The sequence below is a fragment of the Filicampus tigris genome, chromosome 9 (genome assembly GCF_054856515.1).
Source record: "Filicampus tigris isolate MCC_2025a chromosome 9, RoL_Ftig_1.0, whole genome shotgun sequence".
Lineage (NCBI taxonomy): Eukaryota > Metazoa > Chordata > Actinopteri > Syngnathiformes > Syngnathidae > Filicampus > Filicampus tigris.
The window spans coordinates 10,303,590-10,329,768 of record NC_141225.1 but is presented as its reverse complement, the minus strand read 5'-3'; the positions used below and the strand labels follow the sequence as shown (position 1 = coordinate 10,329,768).

The following is a 26,179-nucleotide window of genomic DNA, read 5'->3' as shown; positions in this document are numbered from 1 at the left end:
ACACTGATGCAGTGCTGTGTTTTTCAACCTTGATTAAGCCAAGGCACATATTTCACATCGGGAAAAGTTTCACGGCACACTAGGCAAAATGAGTAACAAAAAGTGCATACACAGGCTTATGTATTTTATAATCTAGTGGAAGAGCATTTGATTGTTGTACCTGTTCTTGTAGGTGCTTGGCATAGATCAATTGAAACTTTTTTTTAAATGAAAAAAGTCCATCCAAAAAAAAAAAAAAAATGACGTATAATTTCATGAAGCATACCTGATCTCTCACGACACATTGGTTGGGAATCACTGCACTAGAGGGTGCTGTTGCCTTATGACAAAATGTTTTGACCTACATGAGAAGTTCCGCCTTTGTTCATTTGCAACTTTCATTATCGTGGGACTAATGTTATCTTATTTACTCAGGTGCAAAAGAGCAGCAGGCGTTTATAAGAAGTAATGTGTTTGTGCAAATTTATTTTTGGGTTGTTATAGATGTATTGATATGCGGTATTTAAAAAAGAAATTTCCCCTTAGTGTCTGTTTTTGTGAGAAGTGTCCGGCTGGGCATTCGTAGGGATGTCCACATAGATATTGGTGCCAATTGAACACCGTTTTTGGACGATATAAGCAATGAAAGTACAATGATTTCCAATGGAGAGTTTGTAATTGGAGTCCCTGATAGTGTAGTGGTACACACGCCTGAGTTGTGTGCGGGCAGCGTGGGATCGATTCCCGCTCAGTGACAGTGTCTATGTGTGCCCTGCGACTGGCTGGCGACCAGTTCGGGGTGTAGTCTGCCCTCGCCCATTGACGGCTGGGCTAGGCTGCAGCAACTCTCCGCGACCCTATATAGGATAAGCGGTTTGGAAGATGACATGACATGACTTGACACGACAGTTTGTAATTGGTTCCTCCTGTGACTCCGACTGAACAAGGGTAGAACTGTAGGGGGCGCAGCCATTCTACTCATTAACAAGGGGCGTTATTCATGGAGTCATTTATTTCCCAAGTTCTCCAAAATGAATGGATAAAATAGAAAATGACAACTCTTTTCATTTTCCTGATCAATATATATATATAATGAACTTGTTAGTGAAAACATGGCCATCTAATACTGGAGAACAGGCGTCCAGGCGTCTTCCTGCCAGAGTGACGTCGCCCTTGAGGTGAGGAGCCGTTCACGTTCTCTGAACGGGATTCCGTACAAAAAACGGGAACGCCCATTTTGCAAAAAATCTGCCATCTTTATTGTATCGCATTCAATGGTCCATCCTTACAAAGCTCCCTTCCAAACCATAAATATCCAATATTTATATATCAGAAGCATGCTTTTTTTTAAACTAAAAAAAGTATATACATCCAGAGAAATAGTCCATTCAATGCTGCTATGGACTTTAATGAACATATTGCTTCTTTGTTCACATAACTCTTCCTTTTTTTGTTCCCCCGCGTTGGGATACGCAAGCAAGGATACATTCAACTACCAAAACCAAAAAAAGCTTCATGTGGTCAACAAGTAGAAATGTCAGCACCTTTTTTTTTTTTTTTTAAACAATACAATCTCACACGTTAGAAATTTGTTCATTTTACACGGGTGGCTTTTCTTTATGTACACATAGAAAATGGCAACGTAATCCACGATGACACAATGTAAACATTGTTTTACACAATAAATTAATAAATAAATAGACAACCAAGTGCATAATTAGGCCAAACAAAACCTGATAGGATTCCGTCACGTGACACAGAGAGAAACCACACACACTTTGTTCAGACCGCTCATAAAGTCCTCATGTCCTGCCTTGGTGTGTGTGTGTGTGTATGTGCGTGCGTGCGTGCGTGTGTGATAACAAGGTCTTCAATGACCCCCCATCTGGTGGCTTTCACCAGTTCTGGCTGGGCTCCACACAGCCCGAGTGGTCCAGCTCGGCGCTGTCGCAGTCTGAGTCGTCGTAGAGAACCTTGAAAAAAAAAACATCAGACAAAGTGTTTATTGGGGGGAAGGCATTTATTAAAGCCGAGGCTTTTATTTCTGCTTTACATTGATTCCCCACAAATAATGCTTAGATAATATAGTCAGAGATGGGCATTCCATCCCAGGGATGAAACGGTCCGATTTTGTGGACTGAGTTTTTTTTTTTTTTTTTTTTAAAAGGACGGACTAAGCAAGGACGGAAGTGGGTTTTCGTCCATCCCTTTATTTGTCCCTAACCGGGTCGATTACCGACCGATGTGTTGTGTTGGGTTCTTTTAAAAAGAAAGACCACTGTTATCTTCTGCGACCACAGAGCCACCTTCATTAACTGCCTGCACAACACTGGTGTCCTTTTTTTTTTTTTTTTATGTACGTTTCCTGCAGGCATAGTCTGCCCTCTAGTGGTTCAACACATGTAATACCAAAATAAAACAACAAGTTTGCAGTTTTTAGTGCGTTGTTTAACAAAAAAAAAAAGAATATTGCAAAATAAAGCAATCTTATTTTAGGAGGACAACGAAAAGCTTCCACTTCCGGGTCATAGCTTCGAGTTTAATGCGCTGAGAAGCGCAAGAAGTTTTGTACCAGGTATTTATTGTGGGTAAGGCATTTAAAAAAAAAAAAAAAGGTTGTTTTATGTCATAAAATGTATTTAAAATTTTTTTTTTTAAACAGGCCGCAGGAGCGTAGGCTTCCGAAGGAACGCAAACTCACCTCGTCATAGTTGAGCTCGTGAGTGGCCAGCTGCGTCCTGACGTGGCGGACGGCGGCCTCCTTCTCGGACAGGCCGTCGGAGGCGGCGGGGTCGGCGGGGATCTCGGAGCCCTGCGAGAGGAGGTCGTCGCTCTTGTCGTCCAGACGCTCGTCCGTGTTGGTGCTGACCACGTCGGGCGTGCCGCTGTGCGAGTGGTCCGTGGTGTTGCCCTCCTCGCCGTCCGACACCGACAGGTTCTCCGAGCTGAACGTGGACAACGACTGGCATTTGCTCATGCTCGCCGGCCTCCTGGGAACGAACGCAGAAGACGCCACATGAGCACAGTCCACTTCTTAAATTGGATCGGAGGCACTGTTGGTCCAGAATGCCTCATCTTTATACAGTAGCTTGATAATGGCAGTTGAATGACATAAATGCATGCATAATTGACAAATACTGCCAGAATTAACCCTTTCATGCACAGCTGTCACTACAGTGGACAGCTATTTAAAAGTTGCTTTCGTCGATATTTAGTAATCTAAAAAATATATTTATATTTTAAATAATTACATCAAATCATAATTAACGCATGAAAGGGTTAAAATATTTAAAAAAACATTTTGATTAATTAATATAGGTGAAAGCAACTTTTAAATAGCTGTCCACTGTAGTGACCGTGTGCATGAAAGGGTTAACGATACATTCAATCACAGTAATTCATTATTTCATGATCCAACCATTATCCAATCCGCTTATCCTCACAAGCCTATCCCAGCAGTCTTCGGGCAGTAGGCGGGATACACCCTGAACACTGGTTGACAGCCAATCATGATACATTTATTTATTTCATTTGTCACTCCTAGCCCTCCATAAATTGTTGTCATTATTGTTTGTATTAAATTGTAATCCAAAAAGTACATAAATATCTATTACATTTTTAAACGTAATTAAAAAATCAGTGTGGGGGGGGGGGGGAAATGAATTCCAATTCAAAATGAAGAAAAAAAAAGTTAGTTTCATTTATTGTCCACAAAGTGGAAATTTGTCTTTTGTCTCAAATACAGAAAGAAAAACACAACAACAGGACAAAGATTTGCACGCAAAACATCTTAAAGGCAAAATGTAGGACAACAGTGGCATATCTGCAATTCAAGGCCCTGATGGCATTTGGAAATTAAAAAAAAAATTTTTTTTTATATATTACAATTTGCTTTTTGTACTTTATAACGTCTGCCGAAAGGGAGTAGTTGGAACTCCATGCAAAGTGGGCGGGAGGAATCATTTGCTATCTTAAGGCTTTTTTTCCTCAGCATTTCCTTTTAAGCCGCAGCTTCATTGTTTTTGTCTTCCCAATGATTTTTGACGCTTGGTTCACTATTCTCTGCAACTTACAGTACTTCTTCCTTTAATGTTAAAATTACCATACCGCATTGTCATATTAAAGCTTAGGATGGCCTCTGTGAGGTTCCTTTAAACCGTTTCCATAATGTCCTTGCTTGCTCTGAGGGAGTTGATCTTGCGAAGTAGATGCTTCGTAGGTTACGAGATTTAAATATGTGGTTGGTGTTATCACTGAATGTAAGCTTGGAGAATTATTTCTGCAAGAAAAGCTTGTGAAAATTTATTGAGTTAACAATATTACGAACTACCGGTACTATATAAATATATTAAATGCACCGATTGATTTAAATTCAACTATATTATTATGCATGGATGTATGAAAAAAATAGAATTTAAAATGAAACTGCTAGACACATGAAAACAGTCATTCTAAAAAGTAAATGATTTTTACAAAATGCTTGTAAATAATTAAATTTAACGTAAATGTAATTATAACAAAAGTCTGCCATGTGGAGCATTCTGCATGTCCGGCTGTTTTTTAAGCTATTAAATTGAATAGATGAAGTTGAAGCTGCTTCAACATCACATACTCCATCTTTAAGAAAAGTTTTCATTGTTTATGAAATTATGAATGATTATGAAATATGTCTTAAATGAACTCGATAACTGAGCCAAAGCGTGGGAAAATGCCCTATGATTTGCCGGCGAACACTCACCATCTTCTGGGCAGCTCCACCTCGCTGTCCACCTCTCCCTCCTCTTCCTCGGACGACACGCCGCGTCTCTGTGGAAAAAGTTCACACGCTCAATCATTCAAAAAGTCATACAAGCGTTACGACATATAAAGGCGAGTGTTTACAGGTGCATTTGAGCCACTTAAAACTAGAGCTGGCTAACTCCATTTTAAGTGCAGACAAGAAGAGAGAAAAGGCACATCTTTCAGGAATATCGGTCTACATCAAGGTTTCGTTCTACTTTTGACATTTCAGGGGACAGTCCACAGGAAAAGTGGCATCCATTAGAATGCAAAATGGCTGACTTCCTGTGTCTTTTGGGGGACTTTTTGGGGTCAGAATAATGTTGTTGTTTGAAATAGAACAAGTGAGGCTTATTTTGAGGTTTGAGATTAGTATTCAGTATTCACAATCATAAAATCCTACTTATCACGTGTTAACACTTTTGAAGACTTTTGATTGATTTAAGACATTTTAATATTAATTAATACTTTGTTTTTAGATTCATATGACAATAAAACCCTTTTAAGGATCTGCGGGAACCGTGTCAACGTTCTTGTCATCAAGATGCCACCAGTTGGCACCAAAGCGATACTTGTCATTGACCAGAGTATAAAAACACTGAAAAAGTGATTTTTTTCAGCGAATAACGACTTCAAAAACATAATCCGTAAATAGACGGAACTCGTGAATGCCGAACCGCATATATGCAGGTTTCACTGTATACAACAGAGGTCACCAACATGGTGCCAATGGGCACCAGGTAGCCCCCAAGGACCACAGGAGTAGTCTGCGGGCCTGTTCTAAAAATAGCTAAGCGGTAATGAGACATTGTGATTTTCTAGGAATGTTGTAGAAGTCAGAAGCAGAGACTTATAGAAAAACAATATGTGAAAAATCATTAACATGATTAGTGTCTTCACCTAAATGAATATCAATGTATCAAGTCAAGTCAAATTCATTTGCATATATAGCCCTTAATCACAGAGGTCTCAAAGGGCTTCACAAACTCACAGTGGACAAATATTAACGTCGTCCTCTGAGGCTAACCCCACATGTACATGTACTACATTGTCAAAGGTCATTTGAGCAAATGTGCTTTTGCAGAAGTGTGTGTCTAACAGGTAGCCCTTTGCATTAATCAGTAGCCAAGAAGTAGCTCTCAGCTTCAAGAAGGTTGTTGACCTCTGGTATACAGTATGATTTTCACAGTCATCACGGCCCTCTGACGGAAATCATAACAAAACAGGATTTGAAGCCCCTGTCTAAATTGTCCAAAGACGTGAGTGCGAAAGTTTATTTGTCTATAGGTGCCCTGCGATTGGCTGGCTGAGCGGTCCAGGGTGCATCCTGCTTCTCTTGGCCAAAGTCAGCCGGGAGAGATTCGCGCTCACCCGCAAGCGCTGTCGAAAATGGACGTGATGCTCATATCCTGTTCTATGATAATCTCACCTGACTGCGCGTGACTGCAGCTCTGTAGAGCAGTGCCGATGGCGTGAGGCGTTGACTCCTGGGCGAGCGCGTGATCACCGGGCTCTCCTCCTTCTCCTCGCCATCCTGAGGAAGGCGGGGGCTCCCGGTGGATGACGGCCGCCTCGCCGCCGCCCCCCTGCCGCACGGCGAATCGGGGCTACTGGCGAACGGGACGGAGTTGGCGTCTTCGCTGGGCGTATCGCTGCGCGGCGGTGTTTCCGCTAGTTCCCCCGCCCCGGCGCTCACGTCCGGGCCGGCGTCCGGGCCGCCTTCCTCCAGGCCGGCCGAGGCGCTCTGGCTGCCCGCCCGGTCCAGGCCGGGCGCGGCCTGGCCCTTCCTGCGTCCCTCCGCCTCCAGCGTGGTGGAGATGAGGTCGGGGCTGGAGGACGACATCTTCTTGAGCAGGAGGTCGTGCTGCAGGCCCCGAAGCGCGGCACTGGGGTCCAGACGCTGCTTGCTGCTGGGGACCGACGCGGTGGCGCTGATCATGGCCAACGACGAGGACAGCGTGGCCTTCAGCTGAGCCAACTCGCTGCTGCCGCCTTTGCCCGCCTTCCTGTAGCGAGGCTTCCCTCGGCGGGAGCGGCCGGGCGACGTGGAGCCTTTGGTGGGGATGGTCACCTGGGTCATGGACGAGTCCAGTTTGGGAAGGATGACTTCTGACTTGAGTAAGTCGGGCCTGAAGGAGACACAGGACACTCTTCATTTAACAAATATAAGGCCGACTTCAGAGACGAGGGCCCGACCGCTTTTTTTTTTTTTTACACCGATACCTATTCCGATATTTGGCAGCATAAAATTCCAACAACCGATTAAGCGACTGATAAATTTAAGAATTGAATAAAGTAGCAACAATAGAGATGTGAATTAAAGTTACAGTCACTATTTGTAAAACTTTACAATAGAGAGAAACAGAGAGGCAAATTCTGTAAATGTTTGAATGTCATTATCTTATATTGTCTCTTATATTGTTGTGTGTTCCTGTGTAAAAAAAAAATATGCCAATTTTAAGAGAGCTAATATTGGCTGAGAAAGTTGTATACTTTCAAGGTTGAAGCTTTTCACAAAGGAAGTTGTATATTTCCAAGAAAAAAAAAATCCTACATTTTCTAGATTGTTGCATATTTCAGAAAAGTTTTATAAGAGAAAAACATTGTATATTTTCAAGGTTAATTCAAAATATTACAATAATAAAGCAGTATGCTGTTTTTTTCTAAGAAAAAAGTATGTTGTGCTTTTTCTTTGGCTTTTATCAATATGCGTTCTGTCCAGCAATTACTTGTAGAATACCACAAGTTGTCAGTATCACCCTGCAAACACCTTCCTGTTGACTTCGAAGTTCGAGCTAGTTTGACTTAATTTGAGCTTTATTGAACTTAATAATACACTGTTTAAATACCAGCAATATCAAAATGTTACTACTTCAAACATTGACCGGAAAACTTAATCAAGGTTTTATGATGGTGACATTTTGACACTGGAACTCATTCACTCCACATTAGTTCCTCTCAGGATAATGTTGTTGTTTGAAATCGAACAACTTGGAAGTCTGCCGTATTACCCCACGTAGAAAACTCGATTGCATTCTCTCGAGAAAAGGCTTTCAGTTGCCACGGAGCTGACACTGACAACACAGCGCTCGTGTTCGTAATTAGGGAAAAGCCGCGGTTGAGCGGCGTGTCTAACTGACCTCTTGCTGTGCGCGGGCAGCTTCTGAGGCACGTTGCGTTTCTTCATGAGTTTCTCCATGGAGTTGGAGGAGGCCGATTGTCTGGCGCTGTGGTGCTTGAAGCAGCCCGGGTACTTCTTGTCCAGCGATTGCTCCCTCCTGAGAAGACACGGTAAATATTCACTTGATAGCGATACCAGGCAGCGCAGTCGGCCCCTGCGCTGACGTTAGTGCGGTCTGGAGGCGAGGCGAGGCGAGGCGAGGCCAGCTTTCGTACTTGAGCAGCTCCTTTTCCTTGAGCTCCAGCTGCAGCATGATGGCGTTGAGCTCCATGTAGAGATTGTTGGCTCGCTCCAGTTTCCTCTCGTAGTGCTCCCGGATGTCTAGCGCATGTCTGTGAGGAGGGGGGGGGGGGCAAATCCAATAATATTGACTTGAGACTACAAAATGACCGCACACTCCATCTTTACTGTACTATACTGCTAGTTAGTTAACACCATGTAGGGATAAAATTATTATGGTACCCATATTTGATCAATGATGGTCCCGATTAATGAAGTTCACAAGAACTTTATTAACAATTCTGAAAGATGATAAGACCCATTTGGTTTATTTTTGTTTATTGAATGGCATTTTATTGAATCATTGGTTGGTATTTTTGTATTTCGCAAGTTTGATTATTTAATAGATTTTGGACATTTATTTTAGGATGTTTCATATACCGATCTCTGGCGATATCCAAACGTTGCGTTCGTTTGCACTACACGTTAGCAATGCAGCTAGCTTCGTTTCGCGCACGATTACCGCAAAGAATTGTCACACTTTCACTTTTACACTTTCCTATTCCAAACAGTCAAGTTTGGCAAGAGTGGTACACTCCAGAATCAAACTATTTCTATTTTTTATTCACTTTATTGACAGTTTAGCACAGACAGCTATTAAAGAGTATCCATTCAACATGACGTCACGCGACCTTTTCTTCTTCGTGTGTTCCTTGTTTTGTATTGACTTGCTAAACTGAGGGTACAGATGAAGAAACTGAGAGTAAATATTAGTAAACCTTTGAGCGCTTTAGCACACTACAGTAGCTCGGTGCTACCTGCTAAGCGGCAGTCCAGGCTTCCTAGCTCATGCCAGGGGTCAAGCAGGAAAAGGCGGCGGCGCCTATGCCGAATTGAGAGTTCAAATGGCGACTCCAGTGTGTGTTAATTGGCGAAAAAAAAAATCTTAAATGCGTTAAAAGGACTTTAAATTATTTTGTTATTAACGTATTCAATTTGACAGCCTAGTATAAGGGTGTTTAAATCTCCTGTAAATTCCCATGAAATTCCATTTTCTGGAATTTTGCCACCCTCATCAAAACAATGCCTTCGTAGTGTTCTTCCAATTGCGGGGCATCTGACCTCAGTTCCTCCCTGCGCCGTTTGATGAGCTCCTCATCCAATCGGTGAAGACATGTGCCCTCGGACTTGATCTTCTCAAAGTGATGCCTGACCTCATCCCTCCACTCAGCCTAAAAGGAAAACAAGAAAAAGCTAATCAAAACAGTGGCCCTAGGTCACGAGGACCTTTCCTGAAGTGAACCCACCAAAAAGGACATCGCTTAAATTGCGGAATAATACCAGCGCATTAAAATAACATTCAGAAACATTAGGAATCATCTACATCATGGAGACAAAAGCCGTTCGGGCGATTAATGACAATCAATACTCGGGGAGCAAAAGTGAACATGAACTGACATGCCGTGAACACAAAAACACACGGACGGTGAACCGTGACAGCCGTTATTTGATACCTGTCATAGCGTGGGGGTCAAATATGTGTGTGCGTGTGTGTTTCTTTTCTGTGCGTGAGTGATGCTCTTCTTATTAAGCTAATGGACTGGATTGTGCACTCTTCAATATCGCCAGGCCCTTTCTTTGCGCGCTCTCTGCTCCGCACCATTAGAGAAATCAATACACTCCAGCAGCGGCAAATTCTTCTTCTTGACGTCACGAGAAAAACCCATTATGGGGCAGAGAGGAGCGAAACCGTGGAGGATCGAGCTGGGACTGGGGGAGGTAACAGGGAGAAATAAAGGAATAAGTGGAGAGTGCTTGATGGAGGTTTTGCGCCATGACCTTTAAAGAAAATTGGGCAGAACGCGTCGCATGGTTATCCAGCGAATGCGTGTTTTCTCCGCTCCCCCGACACACACCCTCCTTTTTGCTATGACACACTCGACTGGCTTAAAATGACGGAGGTTGGCCGGGAATTAGCGAGTGTATAGTGACAAACACAAAGAAATAACAGCAGCGATGTGTTGGTAGGCTCAAAGGAAGCTCAATCATTAGCGAGCTCCCAGGAGGCCAGAAGGGGGCCCCCGCTGTAGCCGCACCAGACTGGAAACAAATGTCACGCCTTTGACAGCCAATTATTAATGGAAGCTCTTCACGGGTTTTCCAGTGGATAAACATTTGTGAAGTCACTTTTAATTGAGCCGCTTCTTGTTAGTGGGATTTTGTGTAAAGTGCGGGATGCAGTGGAATTAGCTGAAAAGCTTTTTTGGGGGCTACGTCTGCACTTCAAAATGGGGGAAACTGAAAGCCACATGGCATTGAAAGCATCAGTGGGACGGAGAATAACAAACAATGGAGGGGAAAGGAACCGCTTCTTATTAGTGGGATTTTGTATTAAACAAAATTACTCTGTAATTAGCCGAAGAGCTATTTTTGGAGTTACCTGCGCACTTCGAAATTGGGAAAATGCGAATATCACGCCACATTTAACTCATCAGGCGGAATGAGGCATGCTAACAAACAATGGAGGGGAAACGTGTGATCGATTTAGTTACTGTATTTCTCAGCCGTAGGTAAGGGGAGAAATATAGATAAATTGATGCTTCATTAATCCTGTGATGGAAATCAAATAGAGTCTAGGCTTGCATGGTATACCAGTACTATAAAGGTAGCACGAAAGCCTGCTGTCAAAAATCAAACGATACCATCTATTTTTACCAATGGTACTTCAATGATATTTGGCCTAAAATAGAAATGTGCTTCAGTTTTTATTAGTTTTAGTATTAGTTTTAGTTTATTTTTAATAATGAGAATTTGTGGCGTCCAAGCCAAACAGTAATACCGACATAAATATATTCAAAATAAAACCTGAAAGCTTGACGAAAACAAATGACATTTTCGCTTTAATTTTTGTTACCTTTATAAACGTAAAACGGAGTTTTAGTTCGTTGTTTTTTCAAGCTCTCTTTTTATTTCACTAACAAAAACTTTTTTTCTTTTCAACGTTAGTTTACCTTCTTTCCTTAGTTTTCGTTTACCCTATTAATAACCTCGAGCGGCACAGAACCTGTCCTTGACATCCCAAACTGTGGGCTTTTCCCGATGTCAACGAATTGTACCTGTGACTGGAAATAGGTTTCCTGCGGAGTCGACAAGATATCTGCCGAAGCGATGTCCAGGTGCAGGAGAATCTGTCGGAACGAAGGTCTGTTTCTCGGTTTGCAATTCCTGTTTGGAGACCCGAATTAGTCAGCAATGCGGCAAGAGCAAACGTCCTCTTTTTTTTCGGATGCGCTTATCTAAAAAACACTTTATTTGTGTTATCTTCCCGCCCGCTTACCAGCTTTGCCTCAAGAGCAGTTTGAAGCTGTCGGGACAGCTGTCAGGTACGGGCAGCTGCAGGCTGTTGTTGCCCACTCCCCAGATGATCGCCGAGGAGTCGACGTCCTTGTAGGGCACCTCTCCCGTCAGCATCTCCCACAGCACAACGCCGAAAGACCTGCACACACGCAAACACACACACACACGCGATGCATATTTATTTCCAAAAAGATGTGACAGGATAAGATGAAAGGTGGCATTACCTAAATGTCACGCTTTAAACTTTATGGAAATGCATCCCGCCTACCTTGCGACTGTTATCTATGATGGACACTTTATCTCGCGTGAGCTGCTCAAGCCTTTGGATATGGAAATGACACATTTTAAGCCATTTCCACTTAAGGAGTAATGAAATATTTCTCTGGTCTGGCCAAAATATTTTTACAAGTTATTGTTGTCATTGATGAGCCCCCATGGGAAGGTTTGCAATCTACAGAGAGTCTGTTGTTGGCACCTTCCTTCTGTTGCCATGGTGACAATGTTTCCAAGGAGCCAAGAGCATCACTCACTTCCAGCATCCAGATGGCGTGTTTACATTTGCAACGTTGACATCTCGCAGCTCTTCTGCCTCTCTGCTTCGATAATCAAACCTCTTGTCCAATCAGCATGGTTGCTTGCAAGAGTTAAAGAATCACTGTGTAATTGAAGGAATCATCAGTCATGCTTTTGATAAGTAGGATAGCATCTCTAGCGTCGTCACGGTGACCACAGCTACTTTCGTGGTCTGTACCAGCCGGGACACCTCTCATGGAGTGTTAGCTTTAACAGTGGTGCTAACATGGGCTGTGCTTGTCCAGAATTTGATTTGCTGTAAATATATGTGAATGCGTATATGAAAACATGACATGATATTGAAACACGGTTGGTTCTGATAGCATTTAGATGTTACCATGCTATTTGGTTCAGGCTTTTTTCATGTCATCTTTACAGCATTTTATTTGTATTTGAGGGATGAGAAAAACTATTTAAAAAAAAAAATGTAATTATGCAGCACAGAGGCTTAAAAGTATTTATTTATTTTTGGCAGAGGGTGTTAAATAAGCAAACAAAAATTGTTCCTAACCACTATTGTAATGCTCTCTGTTGCTATGACATGGAGTGTATTATTAACTATCAGTTGTTACAGTATATATATATTTTCCCATAACTCAGCTGTAAACAAATGGTGAGTCATTATTTATGTCAAGACATGATGTTACAACAGATGGCTTCAGTTAGCATTTAGCATGTTCGCTCTTTGCCTTGGCCCCTTTTGCTTCTCAGAGGTCTTTGCGTGTTAAAATGCACTTGGGTAGTGCTGTTTTTTTTTGTATTTCCCATGCGAAACTAGGATTGAGCAAAATCTTTTATAAAGGCTGATATATCAAGGAAAAATGTCAATTGTAAAAATCGTAATTTTACAAGAAAAATATGTTTTCGAGAAGTTTTTTTATATTGTTTTAATTTTGCGAGAATAAAACTATTGTTAATTAGTTTGTTACACAAAATTATCATTATTTTAGAGCGAAAAGGACACAGTATTTTTATGAGTCAGCTGGGATAGACTCCAGCTAGAAAATTGACGGATGGATGGTTATCAAAAAATTTGTTAGCCCAATACCATGGGTGGACATAGTCGTTTTTTTTTTTAACATTTATGGAAAACAAGACAAAACCAGAACAGATTCAGCATCCAAGAAGTTGCCTATATTCAACCTCTGCCACTTACCATAACCTGGATAACTGGGAATTTACACAATTGGAATGATATTGTGACATGCGTTTTAAATGACTTTGGCAATTATGCTATTAGGCTAACAAATTGTTCCTTACAGAGAGTGCGCTCAATGTTTTGGTTTAAAAATGTATCTTTAGCATACTTTTACTTGTATTCACCATACTGAATAAAAAATGAAAGTGGAACATTTTTTTCAAGATAAAATACCGAACAATTGTTGCTTTGAGTATGGGTACAAAGCACTCAGATGTCTTTGTTTAGCGCATTTTTATTTGTTTACCACAATGTCTTGACTAACTAAGTTATACTTCACAATTGTGGGTGCGGTGCAAAAACGGTTGTTCCTATGACCAATGCCCTCGGCTGAAATAATTTAAGTAGCGCTGAGAAGATGATCAACTATGAGATGTGGCATTGTAACAGCTATTGTAGTATTTAAACTAAGTGTAAGATAAGTGTATGCTCTTACAATCAAATGGCCAGTGATCAAGTGATTTACATACTTAAGAGCCACTCTATGAAATGCATAGGTGATGTGCTCTCATTCTGCATCGAAAAGCTTTTTAATCCTGTTTTCACCTCTCGGCTAATGCACTGCTGGCCCCGGGCCAAAGCAGCAGCACGATTGGAAGGTTATTCCAGCCTCTCCTGAGCACTGCAGCATCTGGCAAATCAATTATTAAATTAGCCAGAGCTCCTTTTTACGACGCGGGCAAGAGCAAAGCAGGGATGAAGAGGGAGGGAGCGAGGGATGAGTAGTGGGAGAGCTGAGGGTTTAGCACAGGGCACACCATCAAACATGGCAGGGAGCCTATAGAATTTCTTGTAATGAGATCTTATGATAGATTTTCTTGAAACAAGATCCCTCGCTCTGTACAGTAGTGGCTTCCAGTCCAGTGGTTTTCAAATTGGGGTCTGTGAGCCTTAGCTTGGGGGTCTGTAAAATAATTTGCAGTAAAATCGTATGATATTATAATATCAACAATTGGGGAAAGGTGCGCCAATCAAACATCGTAAACAAATTAATCTTCCTTACTTTAGCTATCAATTCAAATGATGATGATTGATTGTGACACATTATCACATAAAGTATTTTTTTTTCCTGAACAATGTCTTTTAAAGGAATAAATTTCTATTTTGTTTTGAGAAAATAGCCCTATTTTAAAGCGAATAAAGGTGTATTTTTCAGAAAAAAAAGCCACAATGAAATCAGGCATGGAAAATCCCCAAAAGATTCACAGAGACTACGTACCAAATATCCACCTTCTCTGAGACGGGTTCGTTCCGTATGACCTCGGGGGCCATCCAGGCCACCGTACCGGCAAAGGACATCTTGGTGCTCTTATCGCTCAGCTCCTTCGACGTGCCGAAATCGGAGATCTTCACCGCATCATCGTACGTGATCAGAATACTGAAAGACAAATCACCATCAGGACGATTTGTCGATACTGTCCCCAATTGTTACTCTCCAGATGGTCCATGGCGCTCACTTGGGTGATTTGAGGTCTCTGTGGATGATTTTGTGCAAGTGAAGGTAGTTCATCCCGCCGGCGACACCCATGGCCCAGTCCATGAGGAGAGACGGCGTGATCTTTCGACCCGCTCTCAGCACCTCGTACAGTTGTCCCTGGGCACAATACTCCATGAGGATGCAGTAGCACGGAGCCTGGGTGCAGATCCCTCTGTTGGAGAGATACATGCTTTTCAATGGACAGCAACAACATGGGACACATCCATTTTTCCAAAGAGAACGCTAAGTAAAGTGGGGTCTTGACTTACAAGTTTCACTTGTTCCGTGAACACGCCCATATGTCAAAACACTTGCATGTAAATAAATAGATAAATAAATCCAATTTCCTCATTGAAATGAATGGAAATGTCATCTATCTACTCCAGCCCCCCATAATACACCAACAAAAAAATTTGTATAGACATGAAGAAGACAGTCACAACTGTTCAGTAATATCAGTCATTTTTTGCAGGGAATAAAGATTTGTTGTCCGGCTGCAGCTCACAATTATTTGAATTATCGATGAATCTGTCGATTATTTTGTTGCAGAATTGATTTCTTGTTCTTCAGTCAAGAAGAGGACATTATTTTAAATTGACATTACAGAAGAAGCACAAACATATATTCATCATGTTTTAGTTAATGGTTCAGTTCGTCAGGAAATCATTGTTTTACAAAGTAAAAGCAGAATTTTCCAAATGTCTCATTTGGATTGAACACAACAGTTTGCTTTCTTGGAGGACGACAGAAATCAGAGAATATTTACTGTTGAGAGGTTGAAATTTGGAGGATTTGGTCTCAAAACAATTAATCGATTATGAAAATTATGTATTAATTTGCAAATCGATGAGTTCTCCATTATTCGATTAAATGTTGCACCTCTAAATTGTACTGTAACCCCCCGCTAGCGGAAGCTAGCGTCTGATCAGCTGCTAATGCCTAGCTGCTCAGCGACATCTACTTTGTATAGTAAATATGCGGCAGAATTAACAAATTCATTCATTTGTTTTTTCCCCGCGGAACCCATTCTGAAAAATTCACATATTTGTGCTTTTTGTGCTCTTTCTGAAACGTCCTAAGTTGCCACAAAATGCTACCTTATATGGGCACGTCTGATGCATTTTGAGTAAATCTATAAGCCCTTTATTTTTAGGGTTTAGGGTAAGGTTAATGTTCTAAGATGAGTTTAAAATGATATGAAACTGTTGGGGATCATAGTTGGTGGTATTTATATAGACAATTATAAATATTTTTTTTGCGGGGGGCAATTGCCAGTGGTTATTTTCTATTTGTGGCAGGGTGGGGGTTCACTGTACCAAAAGCCATGTGATCCCAAATCATCAACGATGGTGGACTTACTTGAACGTGATGATGTTTGGATGTTTGAGCTTGCGGAGGTGCTTGATATCCGTCTCCTTGATGTTCCGCACTTTCTTCACTGCCACTTCCTGTCCGTGCAGCTTGCCCAGGAAGACGGCACCCTGCGCGCCACTGCCCACCCATTGCAGGTCTGATATCTCCTCGAAGGGGACTTCCCACGCCTCTGAAAACAGGATGTACCTGTCAGCTTCACTGTAATGAATCTTTGCACATTTAATTCTAATTCCATATTCATTTTACCAATTTAAATGAATACTGTTATTTTAGAAAATATTTATATATTGTTGAATTAACCCAAAGACGCCATTATGCTGATGTTTATAAACATAAAATGTTGTACATTGATAGTCATCTGTTTCTGACCTTTTTAAATCATAGTTGATAATTATTGTCAGAAATCACCCACATGTTCAGTGTCTCCACATCGATGAATTTAATTAATTATTCAAAATATATAATTCAGGGAGCCCTTTGCATTTATCAGTACTCAAGAAGTAACCCCTCTGTATGGTTAGCAATTAATTGCATTCCAATTTTCAAATCGGAAAGGCTGAAATTTGGGGGAAAAAAAATGTTTCATTTTGGTTGGTCAGCTTAATTTTTTTATATACTGTGTATATGTGCAACCAGTTGTGTTTGGCGGCGTTGTGTTTCATAGTAGTGACGACACACAGCAGGATTTCCTGTGTCGGTGCGTTTAATCGTCTCAATCACAAACCTGACGACAACAGCACAAATCAAAATCCTTCCGTCAAATGTGGCGATACAATGTGCCCCTCCCCAAATCATATGGCCCAGCAATGCATCAAAATACTTAAACTTGTCAATGAAAACAACAAAAGTTGCTGCAGCTGTAAAGATGCTTACCTCCCCATGGAGATCAACAGAAAAGAGAAAAGGGGAGAGTCAAAGGCGTGAGCAGTTGGCACAACTTAAAAGCGGCAGGCCACATTAATTATTAAAGTAGGAGAGCATGTAACATGTTTGTTCCACGCTTTGGTTATGGAGGATAATAAAAGAATAAATAATATATCATGATAAAAGAACACGACAAAAGAAACAACACAAGTATTTCCAAGTTTTTTCCCCTGGCCCTGTTCATTTATAGTGTCTAGAGAAGTTCAGCGCTTAAGAAGCGCAGTCCACATTTTTACATATCATTGTTTCAAGGTGACAAAATGAATAGTGATAAATCCACAGGTTTGTTTGCATTTTTCTTGAAATTTGATTTATGACTTACTGACTTACGTTTACGTGACAATGTCAAGTTGTCGCAATGAACACTTAATGAGGAAATCAACCCAAACACTTTTTTTTTCAAGAATTTGTTCCCAGCAGGCCCACGGGTTGAAACACGGCATTCTGATTAATATTGCGCTAGTGGAATATGAGCTAAGCAGCAACATCCACCCGTTTTTGTCCATCTCAGGGGTAGCCATTTTGTCACTTCTGTTGACTGAAAATGACATCACAACTGCTCAGGGCTCGGGTAACGACTTATCACGGCTGACCTGCTTTCTGAAGCTGAGCCGTGACGTGATTGGTCGTTACCTGAGCCCTGAGCTGCTCTGAACTGTGATGTCATTGTCAGTCGACAACAATGTGGCAAAATGAGATGGCTAAAAAGGGGAGGATTTTGCTGCTTAACTCATATTTCATATTAATCATATTGCCTTGTTTAAACTATTGGTCTTGCATAGAACACATTCTTGAAAAAAAATATGTTTGGGTTGCCTTCCTCTGTAAAGTCAAAGTGCTTAGTAAATTAGAAAATTAAAGTAGAAAGAGTCATATTCATTCATGGTTCATTTTCCGTTATTTTAGCATGAGCCTATCCTATAAAACCAATAGATTTATGTGCAATTGTAATACAGATTCAATTATTGTTTGAATTTGTGTTAAAAATACATGAGGAGAGAACCTTGAAAAAATAAGTATTAAAGCACAATCGCAATATTAAGGGGAAATTAGATTCTTTTTCTTTCAGCCCTTCTCTAAACTGTCTCTTGGCATGAATGTAACTGGTTGTTTTTGGATGCACTTTGTGATTGATGAGTCATGGGTGGATCCTAATCTCTTTCCACAAATCAGCTAGCGTTGAAGTCTCCAAACCAGTGATTCTAAACTTTTGGCACAGGACCCAAAAGTGGGTTGTGAAGCCATTTTGGATGGGCCATGGACAGGTAGTAAAAAATAACAGGGGGGCGATACACGACGGTTACAGACGGAGCAGGAATACGTCATGTGGTACAACAAGTCAAACTCAGTTGGCATTTACTGCACTGTTTTTCATTTTATAGCACTATAGAAAATCGCTGGATGGAAGTATGTACAGAATGTTACATAGTTAAATACTAATCAATGCTACCCAATAGTCATTTTGTCGGCCATATTACTAGATTACCGTAAGCAAGCAAAGCATTTAAGGCGCTATCATGTTCTTTTGCGGCTCCAACTAAACATCATGAGTGTGTAGTCAGTGCGGGAGCTCTTAATCTCCTGCGTGTAATTCTGCCTCAGCCTCCCAAATCCTCCTTAGTACCTTTGTGGGGCTGACGCGAAACAAGGGTGCAGCACTCGGGAGGGGGGAGGGAGAGGATTTGAGAGCTCTCATGTTGGATGTACAGACGGGTAAAAAGAAGTGAGGGGGTTTCCCTTCAGGGTCGGCCCACGACAGCCTGTTAATGTGGAGGAGATATACAACAATATTCAGACACATTTGTCATATTAATAAGCACGTATATGAATGATTAACGCTCTCCGTGGCTAATGAGACATTTCGCAATTACGTTGAAGTCGTGTGATTGAGCTCCAACGGTCTTCTTTGTGTGTAAAATGGAAGAAATCCAGGCCAGTCGTTAAAATCAATAAAGGGCAATTTTCCTGCTTTTTCACTTTGCTCCAAAGGAGAGCTTTGTCACCATGGAGGCACTCTTCTATTTATTGCTGTTTTTTTACACCTCTGCCAAGGAGGCTATTACTTAAAAACACTTCACAGATTTCCATAGATATATGCAGACCTGCACATTTACCAGACCGCTTGTCATAAAGGGAGCATCCAGAATCATGGAGCGCTTTAATGCCGACGCTTTCCATTTCAGTGAGCTCTCGACATTGGACCTATTGGAGCAGGAATGAGGAATTTCAAACTGAAGTCATACTCAATAAATAAGGAAGAGGTGGAAATGTTTATTGTTTATTTTATGACGTAGTTCAGTTCAAAAAGTGGAACTCATCCAAAGTCTAACTCAGATTCAAGAAACACATTGGAAAATACTTTTACTTACCGTTATATTATTATTATTATTATTATTATAATAACGGCAGTGGTGCCCGGCCATCCATTATGGGCTGAACCATTCGGCTACATCGCTGATGCCATTCGTAGGCCCATTGCGATAAAACACTGCATTCGATTATCTCTGGTCATACACAGCAAGCCTTCCAGCTTGCATCAAGTATATTGACAAAGATCTAATATTCATTTTCTCAACAACTTATTGTTATACAAACAATCGTGATTGTTTCTTATGTGCTATTCTAATGGTTTTATATGGTGAATTGGCGTTTTTTTGTAAACACTAAGCTGTAGTCACCAACATTCAAAGAAAAATTCAAGCATGAAATATGTCACTGTGTTTAGTGAATTTATATCAACTACTGAAATCGTTTCTCCACAATATTTTAATTAATTAAAATGCACCTGCTTGGCCAGATTTGCCAAATAGGCTTAGAAAACAATCAAAATGAAAATGAATCAAACATAACTAGTTTCAACCTGTACAGCTGTTGTTATTGTTGTTGTTCAGGAATGCAAGTAAATAAAAATCAAAAAAGGTTGCACTTTCTTTTTTTCTGGCAACATTTTGAAAATCACCGATAACATTATCTATTTTGACATTAAAACTATAATTTGGTTAAAGAGTTTTAAAAATATGTTATGCTGTTAATTTAGGGTAATTAAATGTGTTAAGTGAAATTAATTTATTCAGATGATTACCATTAAAATATCATTTGAGTAAAAGAACTTCTACTCACTGGTGTATTAACCATGACAGATGGATAAAAAAACGATTTTGCATTTTGGTAATTATTGATGTTAATATAGAGCAGCTGTGGCATGATCCTCACATGTGTGGGACGTGTCATAATATATTTGTTAAGCACTGTATACGCAGATGCATCTTAAATAATTAGACTATTGTGGAAAACTAAATTACGGTAATTTATAAATAAAAATGAAACTCATGATATATAAATTCACTACACATAGTGAAATAGTTCATGACTTCTTTTTAAAAGACGAAATCAACCCAAAAACATTGTTGACAAGAATATGTTCCCAGCAGGCCCACTAGTTGAAACACGGCATTCTGATTAATATCGAGTTTGTGGAATATCAGTTAAGCAGCAAAATCCACCACTTTGTAGCCATCTGGGGGGGGCGGCCATTTTGTCACTTCTGTTGACTGAAAATGACATCACAACTGCTCAGGGCTAAGATAACGACCAATCATGGCTCAGCTTCAGAAAACAGGTGAGCCGTGATTGGTTGTTAACTGAGCCCTGAGCAGTTGTGACGTCATTTTCAGTCGACAGAAATGACAAAATGGCCGCCCCCAGAGATGACTAAAAACGAGTGGATTAACTCATTCCACAAACGCAATATTTATCAGAATGCCTTGTTTCAACTAGAGGGCTAGCATTGAACATTTTCTTGAAAAAAATATGTTAGGGTAGACTTCCCCATTAAATAATTTTGATGATACAATCTTACAACTGATGAAAATCCACACAAAAATTATATTACACAGTAAACCATCAAAACAATATAGTGCATGTATTAAGATGCACCTGTACCGTATGTACTACATTTCTCAAATATTTTTCCCTGTGAATCTCGAATTTGGTTCTGAAGGCAAAATTCATGACAAACGTGGGTGCTGATCCAAATTTGGCTCGTTTGACCTTGGCTAAGTGTCACGCTGCTTGTTGATTTCCTTTTGTGAGCGAGGGCCGTGAGGTGCAGATGGATTGGGAGTGATAACCGCTTGGGATAAAAGGAGACAATGAAGGAAGTGGAGGAGGAGGAGGAAGGGATGGCGGTGGGAATCAAATATAAAGGGCGGGGGTAATAAAATATCAGCGAGCCATAAAGACAAGGGTAGATATCATTTAAATCTGCCACCCGCGTGACTGATGTGTAACATGTTTATAAGTTTGACTCCCTATTCTGTCGCTTTATTGGCCAGTGCCGGGCGCTGCTTATTAAACTATTCCTATTTGCGGCGTTACGCGTGTGTGCGTCCATATATGAGCGCATGCGTACGGCGCATGTGTCAGGTTAATAGAGATGAGAGGCAGAGGGGTCAGAGCGTGGCCATGCATAATACATGAGGCAGATTTGGCAGAGGAGTCCCATGGGAGCGCTGCGCTATTGTAGTGGCTGCAGACATAAACATCAGTGCGTCAGAGGGGGCCGGCTTCATTAGAAGGCTGCAGTAGGATGGATGGATGGAGGTGGGGGTGGGCATGAGCAGGCCGACGCGGATATGGGGGGGGGGGGGTGAATATCAGGGGGGAAATAAGCTTGGTGGAGCTTTTGATGGAGTATGTCGCCTGGAGAAAAAGTGTTTGTTTACAACAGAGGTGAGAAAGTTGCGGCTCCTGGGCCATACAGTATCTTTACGGCCCTCTAGAGCAGTCAGTTCCAATCACTGTGCCGTGACATTGTCATTATCCAATTTTCACTTCATTGGTCTACATACACACACGTATGTATTTGGTCGTTCCCTGAGCAACTAGGATGTCATTTTCAGTCAACAGAAAGTGGCAAAATGGCTCGTGGATTTTACTGCTTAATTCCTATTCCACAAAATTAATCAGAAAACCATGTTTAGACTAGTTGGGTTAGACTAGTTCTTAATTTTAAAGATAATTAAGGCCTCACTTTTGGAAAATCATTTGTTTGAGGATGACAACATAGGTTTTTATCAATTTAATATGTCCCTTGCAGGACTTAATTAAATACATCGATAAGGAAAATATTCCCTACACCTGGTTCACAACTGTTTAATGAAATTAATGTTGTTGGTATTATCACTTAATTAGCTGAGCAAAGCGTTACAGTGGAATTAAAATGGTATCTCATGCTGGCTTTTATAGGACTACTTAATGATGTGCTGCAGGGGGAAAGCGAGGCAGCGAGTAAACGTACCGTCCAGGTCGTGCTTGTGCTCAGTGGAGTACGCCTTCCCGATCATAGTCCAGACAGGTCGCAGACATCCAAACAAGCCCTCCAGGAAGCCCCCGCCCCCTCCACCGGAATGGCACTGCAGCCTGGCGTTGGCCGCGTCGCGCCGCACAGCGCTGCCGTCCGCCTGCGTCCCCTCTCCCTCCGTCCTGGCGGGACCGCTGTCGTGCTCGTGCAGCTTGAGGACGCTGTTGGCAAAGTGCTCCTGTTGCTCATCGCCTGGCGTCTGGTGGGGGCCTATGGTCGGCCCGTCCCCTGCTCCTCGTCCTCCTCCAGGTTCTACCGTGCCCCCCACGTCTATGGAAAGGACGTTCCGAAGGACGCACTGGGTCGGCGTCAGGTCCATTTCAGGGGTGCAGGGCGTTTCGGCATCGAGCCGGCGAAAGGACGGGGGGTCGGAGAGAGGGGTGTTGAAGCCGGAGAGGGACGGAGATGGGCCGCGGGGCTCGTGAATGAGGGCCATGGGGGAACAACTGGAGAAACGGGCAGCCTTGAAAGAGAGGAGGACGTGTTACAAATCAATTCAGCGTTACATAATTGTCTCTCAGCATGGCGGATTTAGTCCTCTCTATGCAAATTTGGTTGTAGCAAAAGCATATAAGTGTATGTGAAAGCAAACATAATACTATAAGTGACATCTCCACCAACCTAGGTTTTTATTCAGAAAAGCAGATGCAATACGATGCAATATGACATTAATCAAAATACATTTTTTTCCCTGGATCAAGTCCTAATTGGTTCTGCTAAAAATACACACAACTGGATGCTATCAAATTAGAAATACACAGCTTTAGAAAACCACATTCACAACATTAGGTAGACCTGCACATACCAATGAAGCAAGTGTTATCTGTTACTTACTACTTTTGATGCAACACAACATGAATCAAATGCCATTTGAGGGTTAAACACAATCAAACACAGGGTTTCCAAAACCAAAATTCAACATTTAGTTCCTCACTTAGTAGAAATGCCAGAATCTGATATGATCAGTACATAAACTACCGGTAATTAAAGAATAGAGAAGACAAGAATAGGCGACAACAAACATGAATCAAGTCATCATTTGAGTACTAATACCTTAGTTATGGTAGATTTTTTTTCTAGTTGATTGCATTATGACAGTGTATCAACTCCTAAATTAAGTGGCAGGTGGGTTTAGAGAAGAGTCAGCATGTGGGGCCTATCTCATATTAATGCATCTATGTCTCAGAAAAAAAACACTGCATTTACTGTGTGCTCCACCACTGACTCTTAATCCTCCTCCTCTAATCAACCTTTTAAGGTGTGATATATTTACTGCTAGAAAATGAACCATATATGTGCATGGTTATGAGAGGAGCTCACGCTGTTGCCATGGCATCCGTGGGGCTATATTTACATCCACATTCGAGCCACCAGGCAAGTCATACATACTCGCAGCACACATATACTGTAAATTATATGACGAATGAAGGAATACAGTCTTCTGTGACGATGTGAACTATCAGGCTTATTATTCAATTAAGCTGGCGTAGGAGACACATCTGGTGCCTCCAAACTGCCTTAATTGCACATCCAACACACTAGGCTTTAATCAACACGAGCAACCAATGGGATAAAGTACGGATGGAGATTCCACTAATGTAATTTGTATGTGGTGTTTATATATGATGTTGAAATATGATTGATTGTATTTGTGTATGCAGCTGTCCCTTGCGCCAAGACAAATTTCTCCATGGGGAGACAAATAAAGAGAAAGCTTGAACCTTATTGCATCAAGTTCATGTGAGTCTTGCAAAGTGCATCAACCTTTGCATCGCGAATGCTGGAAATTCTATTTAAGTTGCTATATATAAAATGCTTCTGAATTTTTTGTGAAAATTGTATTTATTTTTTTGTTGCCCGTCTGTGTCCAGACTTTAAGGAGTAGTATAGTCGAATAAAGGATAAAAACAATCCATATATTTTCTATACCACTTGTCCTCAGTATGGTCACGGGTGAGCTTGATCCTTTCTCCGCTGACTGTGAGCAGGGGAAGCTTTGTACATCGATGTCACCAATCAATCGCAGAGCACTTATTATACAATACAATACAATTTTATTTATATAGCGCATTTCATAACAGCTAGAGCTATAACAAAGCAATTGACAAACAACCATTCACACTCACATTTACACTGATAGACACATTTGATTTACCTAACATGCATGTTTTAAGAATGTGGGAGGTTCGAACCTAGAACCTCTAGCGTGCTAACCACTTACACGTCCGTGCTGCATAATACAATACCAAAATGGCGAATAAGTATCTCTCCCCGGTGACGCAAACGTATAAACATCCATCAAGTATCATTATAATATTGACATGACTAATGAGCTAATAACATTTTACTGCAATAGCGGGCCCAATAAAAATGGGCACAGGTGCCATTTCGGGTCCCCAACCCTCATTTTTAAGAACCTTTGGTTCTCTTATATGCTAACACGACTGTACTTAAATATCTCCTAAAACAGGGTAAAATGCCTCTTACCTCAGTGTTGGGAGCGCACGGCCATCCCTTTGGAGACAAATCTCTTCCACTCAACAGAAAACGATGAAAAATACGAGTAAACGGTGTTTATTTTGCGCTTCCTTACGAATCAAGCTAGTGGCATCCTCATCCTCAGCATCCAACCTTCAGTGACGGTAACGTTGCTCAAACTCCTCGCTTTAATCCGTTGTTATTCTTTAAAATGCTTGTTTTGCTTCCTTACACCTCCTTTTCCATCTCCCCTCCTCTCTGACGATGCTACGCGGCCACACTTGAGATTATATACGGCGACCGTAGCTCACGTTATAGTCTGCAAACAGGGGCAGGGAAGCGAGGAGAGGGAGAGCGACGGAGGAAGAAACTGGGGAAGTGGGGCGGGATTTAATGGAGGGTGCCGTCCAATCGGATAAGTGATACGCGGTGACGTAGGCGATGCCGGTGCAGGTAGACGGCCTGATGCGAGTCAGTGTGAGGCTACTCTTAGGCAAGGAGGGGGGGGAGGATGTAAATGGGGGTCAGCTGGTATGTGAGGTGATCCAAATGATGTCATCCACAAAGCACGCAGCATTTGACTGGACAGGGTCGTGTAAATCCCTTTCAAGGCCTATTAACGCCCTGTGGATGGAGTTTAATTGGTGCATAATCTGGGAGCCAACTTCACGCCCCCACCCTCTTCCCCTTCTGCCACACTGGGAGGCATGAGGGAAGGAAGCCCCCCCCACACACTTTTATTTATCTCATTGGTTCTGCCACCTCATACTTGACTCTCCAAGTACCACTATCTGGAAACAAGTAACCAACAATCAAACTAACATAGAGACATACACTTGTTTGTGTAAAAGTCGGGATCGTTTTGCGTTTGTTTGTGTGTGTGCGTGTGTGTGTGTGTGTCTGGTAGTTGTAGCTACATGACCCTTTTTGAGTGCTAAATCTAAATCCAGCCCTTATCTCCCGGATTATACTGGGTTTAAACCCCAACGATGACCTCATCGTCTCGCTTGGAAACAGTGGGGGAAACCCTAAAGGGCTCACACACACAATCACACGCAAACACACACACATAGACATATACTAGGTAAAGAGACACATGAGAAACAGGCATTCAAATGACCTAATCCTCTTTCGTTTTTATTATGCTAAGTAAATAAATATTAATAATAACAAAACATCTTTTGTTTATTGCTTTGCAATCAAAAAACACTATTTACGTTAGTTTCTCTATTTAGGATACACCATAAATCAGTGCCACATACTAAACTACACTATACA

The 26,179-nt window shown here is 41.5% G+C and overlaps 1 protein-coding gene across 1 annotated transcript; it reads right to left on the bottom strand.

Annotated features, from left to right (window-relative positions):
* Positions 1 to 1,366: 1,366 nt before the first annotated feature.
* Positions 1,367 to 25,255, bottom strand: LOC147141879 (mitogen-activated protein kinase kinase kinase 12-like). The gene is made up of 14 exons (XM_086041459.1): positions 24,911 to 25,255; positions 22,361 to 22,886; positions 16,123 to 16,306; positions 14,744 to 14,935; positions 14,506 to 14,664; positions 11,496 to 11,654; positions 11,275 to 11,383; positions 9,281 to 9,390; positions 8,155 to 8,271; positions 7,899 to 8,036; positions 6,188 to 6,887; positions 4,718 to 4,785; positions 2,681 to 2,969; positions 1,367 to 1,952 (listed from the first exon to the last, which is right to left on the bottom strand). The coding sequence occupies exons 2-14, from the start codon at positions 22,857 to 22,859 to the stop codon at positions 1,875 to 1,877; spliced, it is 2,802 nt and encodes a 933-aa protein (XP_085897585.1). The 5' UTR covers positions 22,860 to 22,886; positions 24,911 to 25,255; the 3' UTR covers positions 1,367 to 1,874.
* Between the last annotated feature and the right edge of the window lie 924 nt (positions 25,256 to 26,179).